This window comes from Hippopotamus amphibius, chromosome 8, assembly GCF_030028045.1.
Source record: "Hippopotamus amphibius kiboko isolate mHipAmp2 chromosome 8, mHipAmp2.hap2, whole genome shotgun sequence".
Lineage (NCBI taxonomy): Eukaryota > Metazoa > Chordata > Mammalia > Artiodactyla > Hippopotamidae > Hippopotamus > Hippopotamus amphibius.
The window spans coordinates 134,938,527-134,957,086 of NC_080193.1; the positions used below are offsets into that span (position 1 = coordinate 134,938,527).

The 18,560-nt window shown below is 34.7% G+C and overlaps 1 protein-coding gene across 6 annotated transcripts in view; it reads right to left on the reverse strand.

Annotated features, from left to right (window-relative positions):
- WDSUB1 (WD repeat, sterile alpha motif and U-box domain containing 1) overlaps positions 1 to 18,560 on the reverse strand; it is a 62,628-nt gene that overhangs the window by 14,571 nt on the left and 29,497 nt on the right. For all 6 annotated transcript variants that reach the window (XM_057745099.1, XM_057745097.1, XM_057745098.1 and 3 more), the window contains 4 exons: positions 17,681 to 17,721; positions 17,494 to 17,600; positions 16,578 to 16,757; positions 7,780 to 7,920 (listed from right to left, as the gene is read on the reverse strand). In XM_057745099.1, the coding sequence (XP_057601082.1) occupies positions 7,780 to 7,920; positions 16,578 to 16,757; positions 17,494 to 17,600; positions 17,681 to 17,721 (469 nt within the window). The remainder of the gene's footprint in view (positions 1 to 7,779; positions 7,921 to 16,577; positions 16,758 to 17,493; positions 17,601 to 17,680; positions 17,722 to 18,560) is intronic.

An 18,560-nucleotide genomic window follows, 5' to 3' on the forward strand; every position in this document is an offset into this window, starting at 1 on the left:
TACGCACACACTCCCATATACTTTAAATCATCTCTAAATTACTTACAGTACCTCGTACAATGTAAATGCTATGTAAATAGTTGTCAGTGTGTAGAAAATTCAAGTTTTGCTTTTTGGAACTTTCTGGAATTGAGGGGGAAGCTGTGGATACAGAAGCCTGACTGTACATCAAACTTAAAAAAACTGTGCAGCAAAGGAAACAATCAACAGAGTGAAAAGGCAACCTACAGAGAAAACATTTGCAAACCATATATCTGCTAAGTTAATACCTAAAATATATAAAGAATTCCTAGGGCTTAACAACACAATATAAACAACCTCATTTTTCAAATGTGCAGAGGACTTGAATAGACATTTCTCCAAAGAAGATGTACAAATGGCCAACAAGCATGTGAAAAGGTGCTCAACATCACAAATCATTAGGAAAATGCAAATGAGAACTACAATGAGAAATCACCTCACACCCATCAGGATTGTCACTATCAAAAACCAAAACAAAACCCAGAAAATAACAAGTGCTGGCAAGAATGTAGAAAAATAAGAACCATCATGCATTGTTGGCAGTAATGTAAATGGTGCAGCCACTATAAAAGATAGTATGCAGGCTCCTCAAGAAATTAAAAATTTCAAGAATTACAATGTGATCCAGCAATTCCACTGCTGGGTATGTATCCAAAAGAACTGAAAGCAGGATCTCAAAGAGATACCTGCACACCCATATTCACAGCAGCATTATTCACAATAGCAAAGAGGTAGAAACAACCCAAATGTCCATCAATGGATGGATGGATAAACAAGATTGGGTATATGCATACAATGGAATATTATCCAGCCTTTAAAAAAGGAGATCCTGCCATTTGCAGCAACCTTGATGAACCTTTAGGATATTATGCTGAGTGAAATAAGCCAGCCACACACACACACACACACACAAACAACAAAACAAGTAAATACTGCATGATTCCACTTATATGAGGTATCTAAAGTAGTCAAACGCACGGAAATAGAAAGTAGACTGTGGTTACCAGGGGTTGGGGAGAGGAGGAAGTGAAGAGTGGTTCAATGGATACAGAATTTCAGTTTTGCAAGACGAAAAAAGTTCTAGAGCTCTGTTGCAGAACAATGTGCATATTGTTAACACTACTGAACACTTAAAAATGGTTAAGAAGGTAAGTTTTATGTTATTTATTTTTTAACACACACACGCACAGAAAAACCTCTGGCACACTTTTCCATAAAAACTGAGAAAGTGGTTCTAAAATCTATATGGAAATATGCTAAGGATCAAGAATAGCTAAAAAAGTTTTGAAAAAGAACTAATATGATATATACTACCTGATTTCAAGACTTACCTCAAGATAAAGCTACAGTAATAAAGGCACTGTAGTAACTGGCACAAGGGTAAAGATAAAGACCAACAGATCACAGAAAGTCTAGAAATAGACCAGTGAGGTGGAGACAAGTGATTTGCAACAAAGTTGCCAAAATAACAATAGGAAAAGATTTCTCAATAAATGCTGCCGGGAACAACTGGATTCCCATTTACGAAAAGAAGTTCACTTTATCTTGCAAAGTACATAAATATTAGCTTGAAATAAATCGCAGACCTAAATATAAAATTTACAAGTACAAAACATCTAGAAGAAAACATAGGGTAAAATCTCAACACCACGAATAATCAGAAAAATGCAAGCTATAAAGTACAATGACATACCACTTTACACCCACTAGAATGGCAAAAATTAAAAGACTAACAATACCAAACGTTGGCAAGTATGTAGGGAAACTGGAATTTTCAGTTGGGAGCTTAAATAGTGCAACCATTTTGAGAAACAGTTTGGCAGTCTCTCTGAAGTTAAACATTTACTTACTATACAACACAGAAATTTCACTCCTAACTAACCAAGAGAAAGGAAACATGTCCAGACAAAGATATGTACATGAATGTTATAGTAGCTTCATTCATAATAGCCATAAACTGGAAAAGACCTAAAAGTTCAGTAACAGTTAATGGATAAATATACTATGGTATATCCATGCAATGAAACACTACTCAACAATCTGAAGCAATGAATTACTGATATGTGCAACAAGATAAATGAATCCAAAACATTCTGCTGACTGAAAAAAGCCAGACACAAAAGTATATACTGAAGGATTCTATTTATATCAAATTCTAGAAAGGCAAATATGATCTAGAGTGCCAAAAAGCAGATCAGTGGTTACATAAGGCCAGGAATGGAAAAACATTGACTGCAAAAGGCATAAAAGAACTTTCTGGGAGGATAATAACATTTATACCTTGATCATGATGGTGGATGCCCAGGAATACACATTTCAAAAACTCATCACACTGCATACTTAAAAAGGAGGGATTTTATTATTTGAATTAAACCTCAATAAATTTTATCCAAAAAATAGATATGGAACTGTAGTATCCTATACAGTAGCCACAAGTGACTATCTGAATTTAAATCAATCACAATTAAGTAAAAAATTCACATCCCCAGTCACATTAGCCACATTTCAAGTGCTCAATAACCACATGTGGCTAATGTTACTACATTGGTCAGTACAAAGAACATTTCTATTATCACAAAAAGTTCTACTGGATAGCAATGTTACAGAGGATCTGAATTTGACAATTATCAATTTGATATTTATATCTATATAGTGTAATCAATAATGTTGCAAAAAATAATTTTGCAACCAAAGAGAAGAAATGCTTCAAATGCCCATTGAAATTAATAACAATTAACCATATAAATTTTATAACAAACATACAAGGAAAATCTCTAACTCCCCAAAGAAACACCCTTTCACATTTGATCCCATGCAACAAAACCAGACACCCCTTTCCCAAAACACACCTTTGAAACTAATCAAACAACTTGCAAACTTTAAAACAGTTTTTCTAACAATCTTTAGATAAAAGAAGAAATGTAAGCTGAAAGTATATATTAGTTAGAAATTGAAGATATGGAAAACATGGGAAAAAAAAATCTATGTAGTGACTGTTTATTATTTGGTAAAGTAAAAAAAAAAAGGGCGGGGTAAAGTACCCCTTTTCTGGAAACGGTCCCTTCCACCACTCTCCTCCCCACGATGCTGCTCTGTTTATCTACAATCCTACTCTCCATGGTCAGACAGGTCTCAGCATCACACCTCATGCCTGCAGACTACCACGTGCATAGGCTCCTGATCAGGTTGGGAGCCTCTGGGATTTTTGGAGTTGGCACTAGGAAGAAATGTCAGAATGGTCTCTCTCTGATGCGTGAAATTGTAAAATGTAAAGTTCGGGAGCTACTGATGTTCATGTTTTTCTACTACATGGAAAAGGCACATTGAATATCACAGGAGGTGAATATTCAGAAACCTCTGAATAGTTAGGAAACAGCACCCTGACTACACTCAAGGCTCTGGTGCCAGTTTTTCCTGAGACTCATTTACGATAAATTTTAATAAATTAATTACTATTTCTGCTTGACCTAATTCAAGTTGAGTTTCTTTCAGTTGCAAATGAGGGTCCTGATATAACGTAACAAGCCAAAAATATATGGCCATTACTATGCTCACAGAAAATTCCATAGGCTGAAATAAAAAGAGTTTACTCACATTTATTGAGTGGCGCTCTTTTAAGCACCTAACATACATTAACATACATTTGATGCTTATAAGAATCCCATGACGTTAAGTACCTGTATTCCATTTGTACATAAGGAAAATGAAGCACAGTGAGATTCTACAGCCTCCCACAAGGTAACTCAGAAGTAATGAAGCAGACCCAGACCCAGGCAGTCTGGTTCTTCAGTGCATGTGCTCAACTACCAGATCATAGTGCCTCCCATAGGTATATTTCTTATTAAATAATAAAAACTTAAAATAATGGAACTAAATTTGAATTAAATGCTCATGAGTAAGAGAGTCACATAAGAAACTATAAATGGTTAAAAACATTTAAATACTCAAACTGAATATTATACAAAGAAATGCAAACTGAGATTACTTTTCACTTATTAGAATGAGAAAAATTAAAAGACTGCTAATACCCAGTACAGGCAAGGATATGGGAAGTAGGGACCCTATATAATGTTGAGAGGATAATTCGTAAGTATCCTGCAGTAACTGCAGCTTTAGATAATTTATTCTACAGAAACATTAAGACTGCAAGATAAATTTATGCAATGTTGTTTCCTAATGCAGTTTTTAACAGCAAAAAATCAATAGGGAATAAAATAAATTAGAGGACACTATACACTTGAATATCAGTCAGCCTTTAAAAAGAATAAAATAGATAAAATTATGTATTCTTCTTTCCCTGGGAACTAAATCCAGAAAAATGAAAACAGCATTTAGGGATGACTACATACTCAGAAACAGGCAAATGTCCATGCACATTTCAGAAGGAAAGAAAAAAAAAAAAGACAAGATACAGAACAGTATAAAGTGTATAAACCCAATTCTGTAAAAAAATAGATTATCTTCATATTTAAAATGTGATATTTAAGAATGCACAGAGAAAAATATCTAGAATTAATCACTGAAATGGTATTAGTTCTTGCCTTTGTGACCTGGGACTTAGGACCAGATGGATGAGATGACTCACTTTATATGCCTGTGTTTGAAAATTTTCAATCCAATGAGGATACTTTACAATTAAAAGAAGATATTTAAAAAAAAACAATAAAGATATACTCTGGTTCAATCATATCTCGGAGCAAATATAAAATTCCAAATGCAAGAGAGCTAAGCATTTTTTTAAAACTGTAAGAAAATGTTTACACTTGTATAAATAAAAAATACTCCAGCCTACAAAAGTTCAGAACAAGTAGACACCATCAAATATATTAAAATGATACTAACAAAATAAGATTCAATATAATTAGTTCCACTAATAATGCAGGCACAATGTATAAGGGCAGTATTTAAGTCCTTCAGTTAATTATCAAGGAAGATAAATATTTTATCCCAAGTATATTTAAACGGTAACCTGCCATGTAGAAAAATGTATTGCCTCCCTAGCAATATAAGGAATACAGTTTCAAACAACTATTAAACTTGTAAAAATAAATGAGTTCTGGGACTTCCCTGGTGGTGCAGTGGTTAATAGTCTGCCTGCTGGTGCAGGGGACACGGGTTCTATCCCTTGTCTGGGAGGATCCCACATGCTGTGAAGCAACTAACCCTGCAAGTCACAACTACTGAGCCTGTGTGCCACACTACTGAAGCCCGCATGCCTAGAGCCCATGCTCCACAACAGAAGCCACTGTACTGAAAAGCCCGTGTACCACAATTAAGAGTAGCCCCTGCTCGCCACAACTAGAGAAAGCCTTCATGCAGCAATGAAGACCGATGCAGCTGATAAATAAATACATTTATAAGAAAAAAATAAATGAGTTCTAAAATTCAATGATCACAAAACTGACAAAATTGTGGAAAACCAGGTACACTTAAATACATTTCTGGTAGCATTCTAAACTTTTTTTCCTAGGAAGTAATCTAATAACAAATCTAACAAGAAACTGTTCTTTTTAATGTTCATAAAGTATTCTCTGATCGGTTAATTCTGCTTTGAGGAACACATGCCATGAAAATACCCCTAAGTAATGGTAACAACGCAGTAAAAGGAGTACCAAGATAACAGCGCAATGCTATTTACAATATAAAGCTTTTCAAACATAAACATACAGCAAATAGTAGAAGAATCAAACAAATTGTAGCAAAAAGCCACAATGGAATAAAGTTATTAAAACTGACAATTATGTAGACTAAGTCAGTATTCAGGAATGTATATAATAAAGTCTTAAACAAATATAAAAAGCACAATAAAATATGGGTTCACTGATTACAACTATGTAAAGTATGTCTGTGTTCACTGACAAAGATTAGAAATTAATGTGAAAAACAAAAATACAGATCAATGGAACAGGATAGAAAACCCAGAGATAAACCCAGCACATACAGTCACCTTACCTTTGACAAAGGAGGTAAGACTATACAAAGGAGAAAAGACAGCCTCTTCAATAAGTGGTGCTCAGAGACTGAACAGCTACATATAAAAGAATGAAATTGGAACACTCCCTAACACCATACACAAAAATAAACTCAAAATGGATTAAAGGCCAGACAGTATAAAACTCTCAGAGGAAAACACAGGAAGAACACTCCGACATAAATCACAGCAAGATCATTTTTGACCTGCCTCCTAAAGTAATGGAAATAAAAACAAAAATAAACAAATGGGACCTCATGAAACTTAAAAGCTTTTGCACAGCAAAGGAAACCATAAACAAAATGAAAAGACAACCCTCAGAATGGGAGAAAATATTTGCAAACGAAGCAACTGACAAAGGATTAATCTCCAAAATATACAAGAGCTCATCCAGCTCAATACAAAAAAAACCAAACAACCCAATCCAAAAATGGGCAGAAGACCTAAATAGACATTTCTCCAAAGAAGACATAAAGATGGCCAACAAACACATGAAAAGATGCTCAACATCACTAACTATTAGAGAAATGCAAACCAAAACCACGAGGTATTACCTCACATCTGTCAGAATGGCCATCATCAAAAAATGTACAAACAGTAAAAGCTGGAGAGGGTGTAGAGAAAAGGGAACCCTCCTGCACTGTTGGTGAGAATGTAAATTGATACGGCCCCTATGGAGGACAGTATGGAGATTCCTTGAAAAACTAAAAATAGAATTACCATATGACCCAGCAATCCCACTCCTGGGCATATATCCAGAGAACACCATAATCCGAAAAGAAACATGTACCACAATGTTCATTGCAGCACTATTTACAATAGCCAGGACATGGAAGCAACCTAAGTGTCCATGATATGACACATATATACAATGGAATATCACTCAGCCATAAACAGGAACGAAATTGAGTTATTTGTAGCAAGGTGGATGGACCTACAGTCTGTCATACAGAGTGAAGTCAGAAAGAGAAAAACAAATACTGTATGCTAATGCATATATACGGAATCTAGAAAAATGGTACTGGTGAACCTAGTGGCAGGGCAGGAATAAAGATGCAGACGTAGAGAACGGACCTGAGGACACAATGGGGGAAGAGAAGGCTGGTACATAGTGAGAGAGTAGCACCGACATATACACTACCAAATGTAGATAGCTGGTGGGAAGCTGCTGCATAGCACAGGGAGATCAGCTTGGTGCTTTGTGACAACCTAGAGGGGTAGGATAGGGAGGGTGGGAGGGATGTTCAAGAGGGAGGGTATATGGTGAGATATGTATACATATAGCTGATTCACCTTGTTGTTCAGCAGAAGCTAACACAACATTGTAAAGCAATAATACTCCAATAAAGATATAAAAAAATGCTATATTATGAGACAAAAAAAAGATTTTAATGTGAAATGATGTAACTTTATAATCTTTAAATTCTTATTTCTGTAAGGTTGTTTAAATTCATGACAGACAAAAAAACATATCTCAACTCTATATTCTAGTAACTAAATAACATATTTCACAAGTTTAAGTAAAGCTTGCAAAAGTTATTCCTTTTGTATCTAATCTTATCCAAACCTCCTCCATCCAATTCTATTCATTAAGAAATAGACAACGTTCAATAGTTCACCTCAGATCTAAGGTGTTTTTAAAAGGAAAAAAAAAAAGGAAAGTACTTATGAAGGAGAAAATGATTTTGAAAATATTTCACATTTAAACAAACTTCTGTAAACTGTCTACATTATTTATTCACTTAGTACATAATATGCCCTGAAACTTAGAATAGCATCACACATACCTGATGCGATGACAGGATCTTTCATAAGTTCCCTAGTTATTGGACATATAAATTCATCAGGAATTCCAGAAGAAAGGGTTTTCATCTTTGTCCTGAGCTCTTCGATCTTCCTCAGAACTTTACTACGCAGCCCTAGAGACTCTGAAAAGAAAGTATTCTGTTAGGGCTGGAGAACTATTACTTGTAACCTTTACGCAAGTCTTCAGCAAACAGAAAAACTTTACCTACCACAACCAAAAATCTTTGGACACACTGTTTACCACATGGAACCTTTTCTTTATAAATTATTCAATCTATCTTTGTAGTATAGAATACTGTGTGATTAAAATAACTCAAGAGAAAGTTTATTCTAAATAACTTTAGATTCTCAAAGTTCCTCAAGAATTTTAGATTGCCCAAACACCAATATACTATACAAGATCAGAAAAGGCTCGTTATTATAGGCTAATTTATTCAGACAACAAAAAATTTCCTAAAATTCATTTTTAAAGATGTTCAGTTTAATAATATAAAAATTCCATCTTATATTTTTAAACATTATGAAATTGGGTAGATTTGCTGATTCTCATATGAAGCATAATCTCAAATAAAGTTTATCTGTTTGTCCAAGACTGTATACTTAAGTTTCATTCACTTGCATTTTTACTTTCATCTTAAGTTTTTAAAATAATCTTAATTTTTATTTTCAGGAAGATTAGTACAATTAAATTTAGAAAGTTTAGTGTTATTATCTGTTTATATTTGTAGATAAACTAGCTGTCAGTTCTACTTTAGATGGAGGTGCTTGGCAGGGTAGGCTGGATAGGAAAAAAGAACATTTCAGAATGCCTCACAGTTCCCAAGTCAGCTTTCTTTCTGATTGGAAGGTAATTCTCCATAGTGTTTATACACACCTTATGGCCTCTTTTGTCTGGCAATCTTTTCAAGGATGTTTGCAAACTCACTTGGAAGCTAGAGATAATATCTCCCTCACAGTCAGAGGGCAGATTTGTTTCCAGACAAGTACAATGTCTTCCTCTTGTACTAGTTTGCTAGCAGTCTCCTTATAAGATAGCGGGTGGGGGAGGGAGGTTCATAAACTCAGGGCACCTCAGCTATGATACCAACACAAACTGCCCCCACAAGACTTAGGGGGAAAGGGCAACCAATTCAAACAGGAAGCTCATGCTGCCTGCTGCACCATGAGTAATAGGCTGTTCAAATCTATCTGGACTCATTGACCGTATCTACGGAAGTGTGGCAACCCAGCAGCTGCGTACATCTTATGGACTTCTTTCCTATGCAATTCACTGAAACACACTGAGGATTTTTAAGACAATTTTTTAAAAGCACCATAACATGTTTATAATTAGACTAGACACATTTATAATTATAACTACTAACATAATTCATAGTCATATCATTTAAAGGGAAAATTATACAACATGTAATAAGGATACAAAGATATTTAATATTCTGAACACTATATATTTAACCCTGTTAAAAATACATGTGTGCTAATATGTAGAATGTTCATTAATAGAGAATACAGAAATCCTATTTCAAAATATACCAGATAAGAAAAGGTTAAATTGTGTTATCCTTGTCTAATTTTAATATCATTTAAAAATGCCCTCAGGCAAGCAGTTACCCAATCATATCCATAGAACTTGGCCAGAAGACATCTCCTTCCCTGACTGCAGGTTGGGAGTGAGTGCTATTAAACTTAATTGCTCAGAAAGAGAAGACCGGAACCAGCTGAGGGCTAGTAAACCCTCAGCATGCGCAGTGGGCAATATTTGGCTATATTCACTATGACTCTGAAAAGGCATCTGGCTCTTAATAAGACGACAAATTAAACAGGCCATCAGCTCCTGTACCCTCTTCCCCACTCCCTCGAAATGCTGCATAATTAAGAATTGATGGAGTCTGGACACAAATAACCATCAAAAATACAAAACTCCAAAACACTCAAAACAGAAGTAAGTGGGTTCCAGAGGAGGGGATGGGACACAGCTTAGAGATGCGTGTACACAAATGGAAGAAATACCTTTCTACTTACAGCCTTCACTCTCCCCAACTTTGTCTGTGAATACCACTGCCAAAGCAGCAATGCCAGCATTAGCTGGAGGCAGAGTAATAAGAGCGTGCTACTACCTGGAACTAACAATCACAGTCCATTAGGCTGGTCACTGAATCACCTCCGCACAGAACAACAGAATCTGGTTTCTTGGAGAAAAAAACTTTGAAACTACTTTTTACTTTTTAAAAATAAATTTTATTTAAAAAACAAACCTGACTAGAATGATCAAGAGAAAACAAGTGAAGACATAAAAACTATATTAGGAAAGAAAAGGGACACGTGACTATAGGTCCAGTAGGGATTTTTTAAAGGATTTTGAGAAGATGGTGATAGGAGCAACATAATTTTTAAACTTCTCTGAGTCCCCACATGAAAACAGAACAAGACAGAAAAATCAAATCCCACAGATATTTCCAACAAAACAAGGTAGCCTCAATCCCACTCTACGAGTGGGAGAGGGTAAACCACCAACATCCATAAGATCTGTGATTGATATCAGCGTGGAAGCAACAGGACATCTGACAGGCCTGAGGAAAGGAGACCTCAAAATGCCCTACAAGTCGTCTCTGCAAAGTGGGGTAGGCCAATTTAAGAGCAGCAGCTGAACTGGAAGGGTTATGCCCACTCCAACAGCAGGTCAGTAAACAGGCCCACACACATGAGAGGACTATTTCACTTCAATCGTGTATAAAGAAAAAATGGTAAATGTTCTATTACTTAACAGTATAGGCAGGTAGGCAGCAAGTGAAAATCTACATGAGAAAGTATTACTAGGAATTGAAATATGAAACTTTCAAAATCTGAGAATGTTAAGACAGCTGGTACATACAGTTTTAAAAAGCATTTGATATTAATAATTTTTAAAGCAGAAAATGATAAAAATGTCTCATGTGCTTTCATGGTTTCTTGGAAAGACAAGAGCAAAAGGAAGAGAACCCTTTGAAAAAACCTCATTCCCAATTAAGAATCTATGACTGGTAATTAGTTGAATATCAGGGTAAGGACTGACACCGTATACAACAGTTTCTTGTCATTTGTCATTCCACGTGTCTACCATTATATTGCCTACAGCAATTCCAACTCCAAGACAGGCAGCGATTTGCAATATTCCTGAGGCCTGGATATAAGCTGAGGCCACACGGCGGATGAACACCGTGTGGCGGCGGATGAACATCGCGTGGCTAGTTAGTGGACTTGCTTGCCTAGTATCACATCTCGGAGAGACTTTCTTGCTCTTCATCTTTCATACTTCATGCCTTCTGGCTGCAATGCTAAAGGCTATAGTAGAGTTCACAAATTCATGGATTCACAAATGTCTTAAGGCATACATCTCTTAATATCAAGGATCTCTTGTACCTGTAATCTCCTTCTGGATATTCCTTATGCAAATATAGCACTAGACATAAGGAGTTATTTCTCTACCTAAAACTGTATGTCTGTTGTACCCTTAGTTTTCATTAACACAGCCCTAGAAAAGGACTATTACTCTAGGTTAAAACACCAGATTCCAACAGATATTCAAATCTATAGAAAGTTCCTTTATTGTATATTTACAAAAGGCTCATTGAAAAAATAATCTGATAGACTGCTTAACTCCTTAAAAATAATTTTTGTCAAACATAATAGATATACTACTTTGTTCCCTAACACTCCCATAAACTTCACTGTAAAATTAATTAACTTCCTTCATACGATGAATGTTAAATTCTTATTTATTCACACTGACACAGGAACTGTTTTAACGGTTGTACCACAAAGGCAAATACAAGTGAAAGAGTTATGCATCACAAGAGTAAAATTCATTATCACTTACTCCTCAGTTTGCCTCTTACCATATTTTTTTCTAGACCCAATTTCAATTTGCTATCACTTCAATTTACTGTTTTCAGGAAGAGGCTGCTTTTCTTAAAGCTCAAGCCTAACAGAAATTCACTGTAGCTTAAAGCAGCACTTGAAGAATATTAACGTTAGCCTCCTGACCCTTTATAATTTTGGAAAAAATTTAAAAAACTTCAGAATGATGTAGAAAAAAATTAGTCTATTTAGTAATTTATTCTGTATTTAATTTGTTGGAAGTTGCTAACTTTCCAAATTTTAAACACAAATTCCTTACTTACTAGAGAGTATGCCACATTTTTGTCTCCATTCATAATGACCTTCCTAATTCAGCTTTTAGACCATGACAGAACTTATTTAAATTATACTCCAATTTTAGCTTGAGCCTGATAGTTCCAAAACTTATTTCACTGAACTTCAAAATGATTTTAACTACTAAACCTGAGACTCACCTTCAAAAACTATTTCAGGCCATTAATTGAATCCTGTAAGAATTTTTTATACTTTTTTTTTAATCTGGCTATCAGAACAGAATTCTATTCCTATTAAGTGTTTTTACTATGCTCTCTTATGTTTTGAAACCTTTGTTAAATTCTGACATTATTTTATTTTTTAAGCTCTTTATTGGAATATAATTGCTTTACACTGTTATGCCAGTTTTTGCTGTACACCAAAGTGAATCAGCTGTATTTATAATATATCCCCATATGCCCTCCCTCCCATGACTCCCTCCCACCCTCCCTATCCCAGCCCTCTAATTCATCACCCATCATCGAGTTGATCTCCTTATGTTATACGGCAACTTCCTACTAGCTATCTATCTTACATTTGGTAGTGTATATATGTCAGTGCTACTCTCTCACTTCATCCCAGCTTCCCCTTCGCCCTCCCTCCCCACCACTGCGTCCTCAAGTCCATTCTCTACATCTGCATCTTTATTCTTGCCCTATCACTGGGTTCATCCAAACCATTTTTTTAAGATTCCATATATATGAGTTTAGCATATGGTATTTGTTCTTTTTCTGGCTTACTTTGCTCTGTATGACAGTCTCTAGGTCCAACCACCTTACTACAAATAACTGTTGTTGGTGGGAATGTAAATTTGTACAGCCACTATGGAAAACAGTTTGCAGGTTCCTTAAAAAACTAAAAATGGAACTACCATATGACCCAGCGATCCCACTCCTGGGCATATACCCAGAGAAAACCATAATCCAAAAAGAAACATGTACCACAATGTTCACTGCAGCACTATTTACAATAGCCAGGACGTGGAAGCAACCTAAATGCCCACCAACAGATGAACGGATAAAGAAGATGTGGCACATACATACAGTGGAATATTATTTTACATTGTCGTGCTTCTGTGTGATAAGGTACTGTTAAAACTTATTGTGAGAGAGTAATGAGACGTCAACTAATGAACATGCTAAATTCACCAGAAATTAAAAAAAACACAAACACAACTGTACTCTATTACCTACTTTCAGGAAGAAAGTGTAAACTATAAAGGAAATAAGTTACTAGAGATACAAAAATAATTTTCACGTGGCCTGAGTACAAAACCATCTGATTCTAATTATCTTCATGAAATCATCATTCTGTTAACTTCTCAAAAGGCCAAGACACTTAAATAGGATCACGTACTATATTTACTATGTAATGAAAGTATACTACTATACTTTAAAATGGTTTTCTACAGCACTTTGTTATTTGACTCTTTATTAATAAATTCACTATGGACAACCTATTTCCTAAGCTTTCTGGTTAATTAAGATTTTACGATAGCATACGGAAAATAGTGTCCGGGTATTATGTTTATTAGAGCACAACATTAAGACTTCAAACTGTTTTTGATAAGGATCCAGAACATATCAACAACTCTTACAATTCAACAATAAAAAGACAAACCAATTTTAAAAGGGGAAAGTCCAAAGAAGATATATAAACATCCAATAAACACTTGAAACTATGCTCCGTATCATTAGGTAAATGCAAATCAAAAACCACAATAAAATACCACTTCACAACTACTGAATGGCTATAATCAATAAGATAGGTAATAACCAGTGTTGACAAAGAGGTGAAGGAATTGGAAACCTCATACAATGTTGGTGGGAATGTAAAATAGTACAGCTGCTTTGGGAAAAAGTCTGGCAGTTCCTCAAAATGGTAAATGTAGAGTTATTCTACTTTTAATCATATATCCTAGGGAAATGAAAACATACTCACACAAAAACTCACACACATATATTCACAGCAGCATTATTAATAATAACTAAAAAGTAGAAACAACCCAAATATCCATCAACTGATGAGTGGATAAACAAAATATGGTAGAGCCATACAATGAAATATTATTCAGCCATAAAAAGGAACAAAGTACTTATATATACAAAAACATGGATGAACCATGAGAATTTAAATAAAAGCCAGATACAAAAGGCCACATATTGTACAGTTCCACGTGTAAGAAATGTCCAAAATAGGTAAATCCTATTTCTACAGAAGATAATTAGTAGTTGCCAAGAGGCTAGAAAGAGGAAACAATGGGGTTCTTTTGCGGGGGATAAAAATGTTCTGAAATTAGATAGTGGTGATGGTTGTGCAACTCTATGAGTATACTAAAAACCACTGGATTGTACACTTAAGAGAAAAATGACTTGTGTACTTAAAACTACAAAGCATTGTTGAAAATGAAATTAAGAAGACCAGAATAAACAAACAAATATCCTGTGCTTATGGATTAGAAGAATTAATATTGTTAAAATGACAATAATCCCCAAATTGATATAGAATTTCAGTGTAATCCCCAACAAAATGATGTGGCTTTTTTGCAGACTTTGACAAGTTGACCCTAAAATTCATATGGAAATGCCAAGGGACCCAAAGGAGCAAAATCAATTCTGGGGAGAAAAAAAATCCAAAGACAGAGGACACACAATTTTCAATTTCAACACTTACTACAAAGCTACAGTAAGACACTGTGGCACTAAGCATATGGACAGACAAATAGATCAGTGAAACAGAATTGAGATTCCAGAAATAAACCCTCACATTTATGGTCAACTGATATTTAACAAGGGCGCCAAGATAATTTAAAGGGAAAAGAACAGTCTTTTCAACAAATGCTACTGGGACAACTAGATATCCACAACTGAAAGAATACAGCTAAACCCCTACCTCATACTATGTACAAAAATTAAGTCAAAATGGATCACACACCTAAATTTAAGAGCTAAAACTATAAAAGTGATAGAAGAAAACAGGTGTAAATCTTCAAGGTTCAGGATTAGGTTTGGGTTTCTTAGATATGACACCTACAGCACAAACAATGACAGAAAAAAAAACCAGATAAATTGGACTTCATCAAAATTTAAAACTTTTATGCATCAAAGGACACTATCACGAAAATGTAATGAAAGCCCACAGAATGGGAGAAAATATTTACAAATCACATATCTGATTAAAGGCCTAGTATCTAAATTTATATTAACAACTCAACAATAAAAAGAAAAATAACCCAGTTTTTAAAATGGGCAAAGAATCTGAATAGACATTTTTCCAAAGAAGATATACAAATGGCCAATGAGCATATGGAAAGTTGTTCAACATCACTAATCATCAGGAAAATACATATCAAAACCACAATGAGAAACCACTAGGATGGCTATAATTTACAAAGCAAACAAGTGTTGATGAGGATGTAGAGAAATTGGAACCCTCATACATTACTGGTAAGAACATTAAAAAAGCACACTTGTTTTGGAAACTAGTCTGGCAGTTCTTCAAATGCAAGCACAGAGTTACCACACGACCCACCAATTCCACTCAACAGCTTTCAGAGCTTAATTTTGTATTTTTGATGGTTATTTGTGTCTAGACTCCATCAGTTTTCAATTATGTAGCATTTCCAGGGTTGGGGAAGGGGTGGGGAAGAAGGTACAGGAGCTGATGGCCTATTTAATTTGTCATCTTATTAAAAGCCAGATGCCTTTTCAGAGTTATAGTGAATATAGGCAAATACTGCCCATTGCCCATACTGAGGGTTTACTAGCCCTCAGCTGGTATGGGTCTTTTCTTCCTGAGCAATTAAGTTTAATAACACTCATTCCCAACCCCCAATCACAAAAGGAGATGTCTTCTTCTGGCCAAGTTCTGCAGATATGGTTTGGTAACACCCATGAAAATTGTAAACAGGTGCTCCCTAAAACTTGTACATAAATGTTCATAGCAACATTATTCATAAAATCTAAAAAATGTGAACAATCTAAATTCAATTCACTGATGAATGGATGAGCAAAAAGTGATAAATTCATACAATGGAGTATTATTCAGCCATAAAAAACGAAGTACTGATATATACTACACAATGTATGAACCCTGAGAACATGCTATGCAAAAGAGGTCAGACACAAAAGGCCATATGTTGTATGAAATATCAAGAATAGGCAAATTCTTAGAGACAGAAAGTAGATCAGTGGTTGCCAGGAGCTAGAGATACAGGGAATAGAAGTGACTACTAATGATCATGGGGTTTCTTTCTGAAGTGATGAAAATGTTCTGGAATTAGATAGTGGTGATGGTTGTAGAATTCTGTGACTAGTACACTAAGAGTCACTGCATTGTACACTTATAAAAGGTAAATTATATCACAACTTAAAAAATATATATTTTAAATTTTACAGCCATGTGGTGGCTTTAATTACCTAAAGAAACCATATGTAACATTTCTCTCCCATAATCTAATAAAAATATACTATCCTTCTATACAAAGACATATACCAGAACAACTACCGTGCTAGAATATTAAGAGGAAAGCATTAATGCAATTAAAACCAATCTCAGAGTAAATTATTAAAAGTTGTTTTTAAGACTGCCTAACTTTCACTAGTCTTACCAATTTTCAAATCATCAGACAGACTTTCTTTTGTAAGATTCAACAGTTCTCTTCCATCAATGTTATTCATTTTGAAAACATCAACAAGGTCTTTTAAACCTTGTGAACAAAGCCAGTCTGAGACATCGTCCTCTGACCAATCTTCAGTAAATTGCTTTGGTTGATCTTCTGGGATCCTTGCTTAAAAAACAAACCAAAAAATCCCCACAAACAAAAAGGTAAGTGAAATAACAATTAGCAAAAGAAAAAGTATATCCTTTATACACATTCTCATTTTGTACTAAAGAAAAAATGAAATTTTCTTAAGTCTGTTTTCTACTTTATCATCATCTAAGAAATTTCAAAAAAAATCAAATAATACTATGTATAATTAAAGTATTATTTAATACTACATTACGTGCTATCTTTTGGAACTCTTTTTCACTCCAGGAAAACAGTTCATCTTTATTATGTAAAATTCATATCAGCAAAAGTATTATATTTGATCTGTCATCTGCATATCAGCACCACTAATTGGTTAATTCTAACAGTGATGAAAATAAAACTCCTAAATTATGTGTTAATGTTGCATGATGAAATCAAAAATAAAACCAACAAGATAAAAGTATCATTTCTATTTTGTTCTAGGCTATATTAATCTGAAAAATGAGTATGGGGTATGCATAAAGAGCTTATAAAACTATGGGAGGTATGACATACATGAAAGTGCACCCAAAAGTATTTACCAACAGTTTTAACGTAGATGACTGGGTAAATTTAACACTGGGTTCTTTAAAATTATTTTTAATTATATTAAATTTGGATGTATGCTTTATATTGAGAAAAGCAACATGAATAATTTGTCAAAAAACTACTAAATTTCTGATTTTAATGGTGAATGGTGTTGAACTGGGTTAAACACGATATCATTACTAACCTTGGCAAAGTGTTTCTGGGTCAAATAGCCAGATGTTCACTGTTTTGTCCATTGAACCAGTAGCAAGTAACAGGATATTGGGTGCAAAGGCACAAGTTGTGACATACCTAGTTAATAAAAACAGCTATTATATATCCTCAGACCAATTTTTTAATTATATTAATACAAAGTGAGGTTAAGTTCAGACCTGCTATGCTGAGTCAAGGTGTGAAGTATGCTCTCGGTATTCTGAAAAACAACAAAACAGCTTTATATTTACTCAGGCAAGAGTAGTTACTGATAAAGACTTGTTTGACCTGAATGGTTTATGCACTCTATGTATTCTAACATTATTATGAGTCACTAATATAAGCTGAAACTTTACCCAATGAATAGAGAATAGCATTTCTAACTAATAACATTATCAAGTACTTATTTCACTCTTTCCCAATTATCAGCACTGCTGTCTGCTGAAATTTTTAGTATAATACAGTCTTGGCTGATTTGTCTCAACTTACTAATAGTAACCATGAAATAATTTGCATTTTTGCTATGTCATTTGCCTTGTACCCACTGCAGACCAGTGAGTAGAAACTAGTCATTTCAATATTAAGTACACTTAGCTGGCCATCCAGCATCTAGATGTATTAAACTGAGACTCATACACGTAGTTTTTGGAGAAAATTTAACATTATAGCTGTTGCTGTGAATGTAAAATCTCGTGAAAATTTCCTGAGAAATATTAAGGATCGACTTCACCTTGTTTGAGTACTCTTTCCCACTTCCTGCCAGAGCTATCACTGATTTGAACTTCCGTGTGGAGGGCTAGCTTAGCTTCCTTGCTTGACCCCACTACACGCTGATGATTCACATCTCTATTTCAATTGTTGGCACAGCTACAACCTAGGCTCAACCACTGGAAGGTTCCACTCAACACTGATTTCTCTTGGAGAATATTTTCATCAATTATACCTCCACTATATATTAAACGTTCACTTTTCTTCATACTTAAGAAACCTGGTCTTTATTCACATGGATCTACCAAAAAGTCTCATTTTTCCAAATCCTTTATAACCTATGCTTCCTTA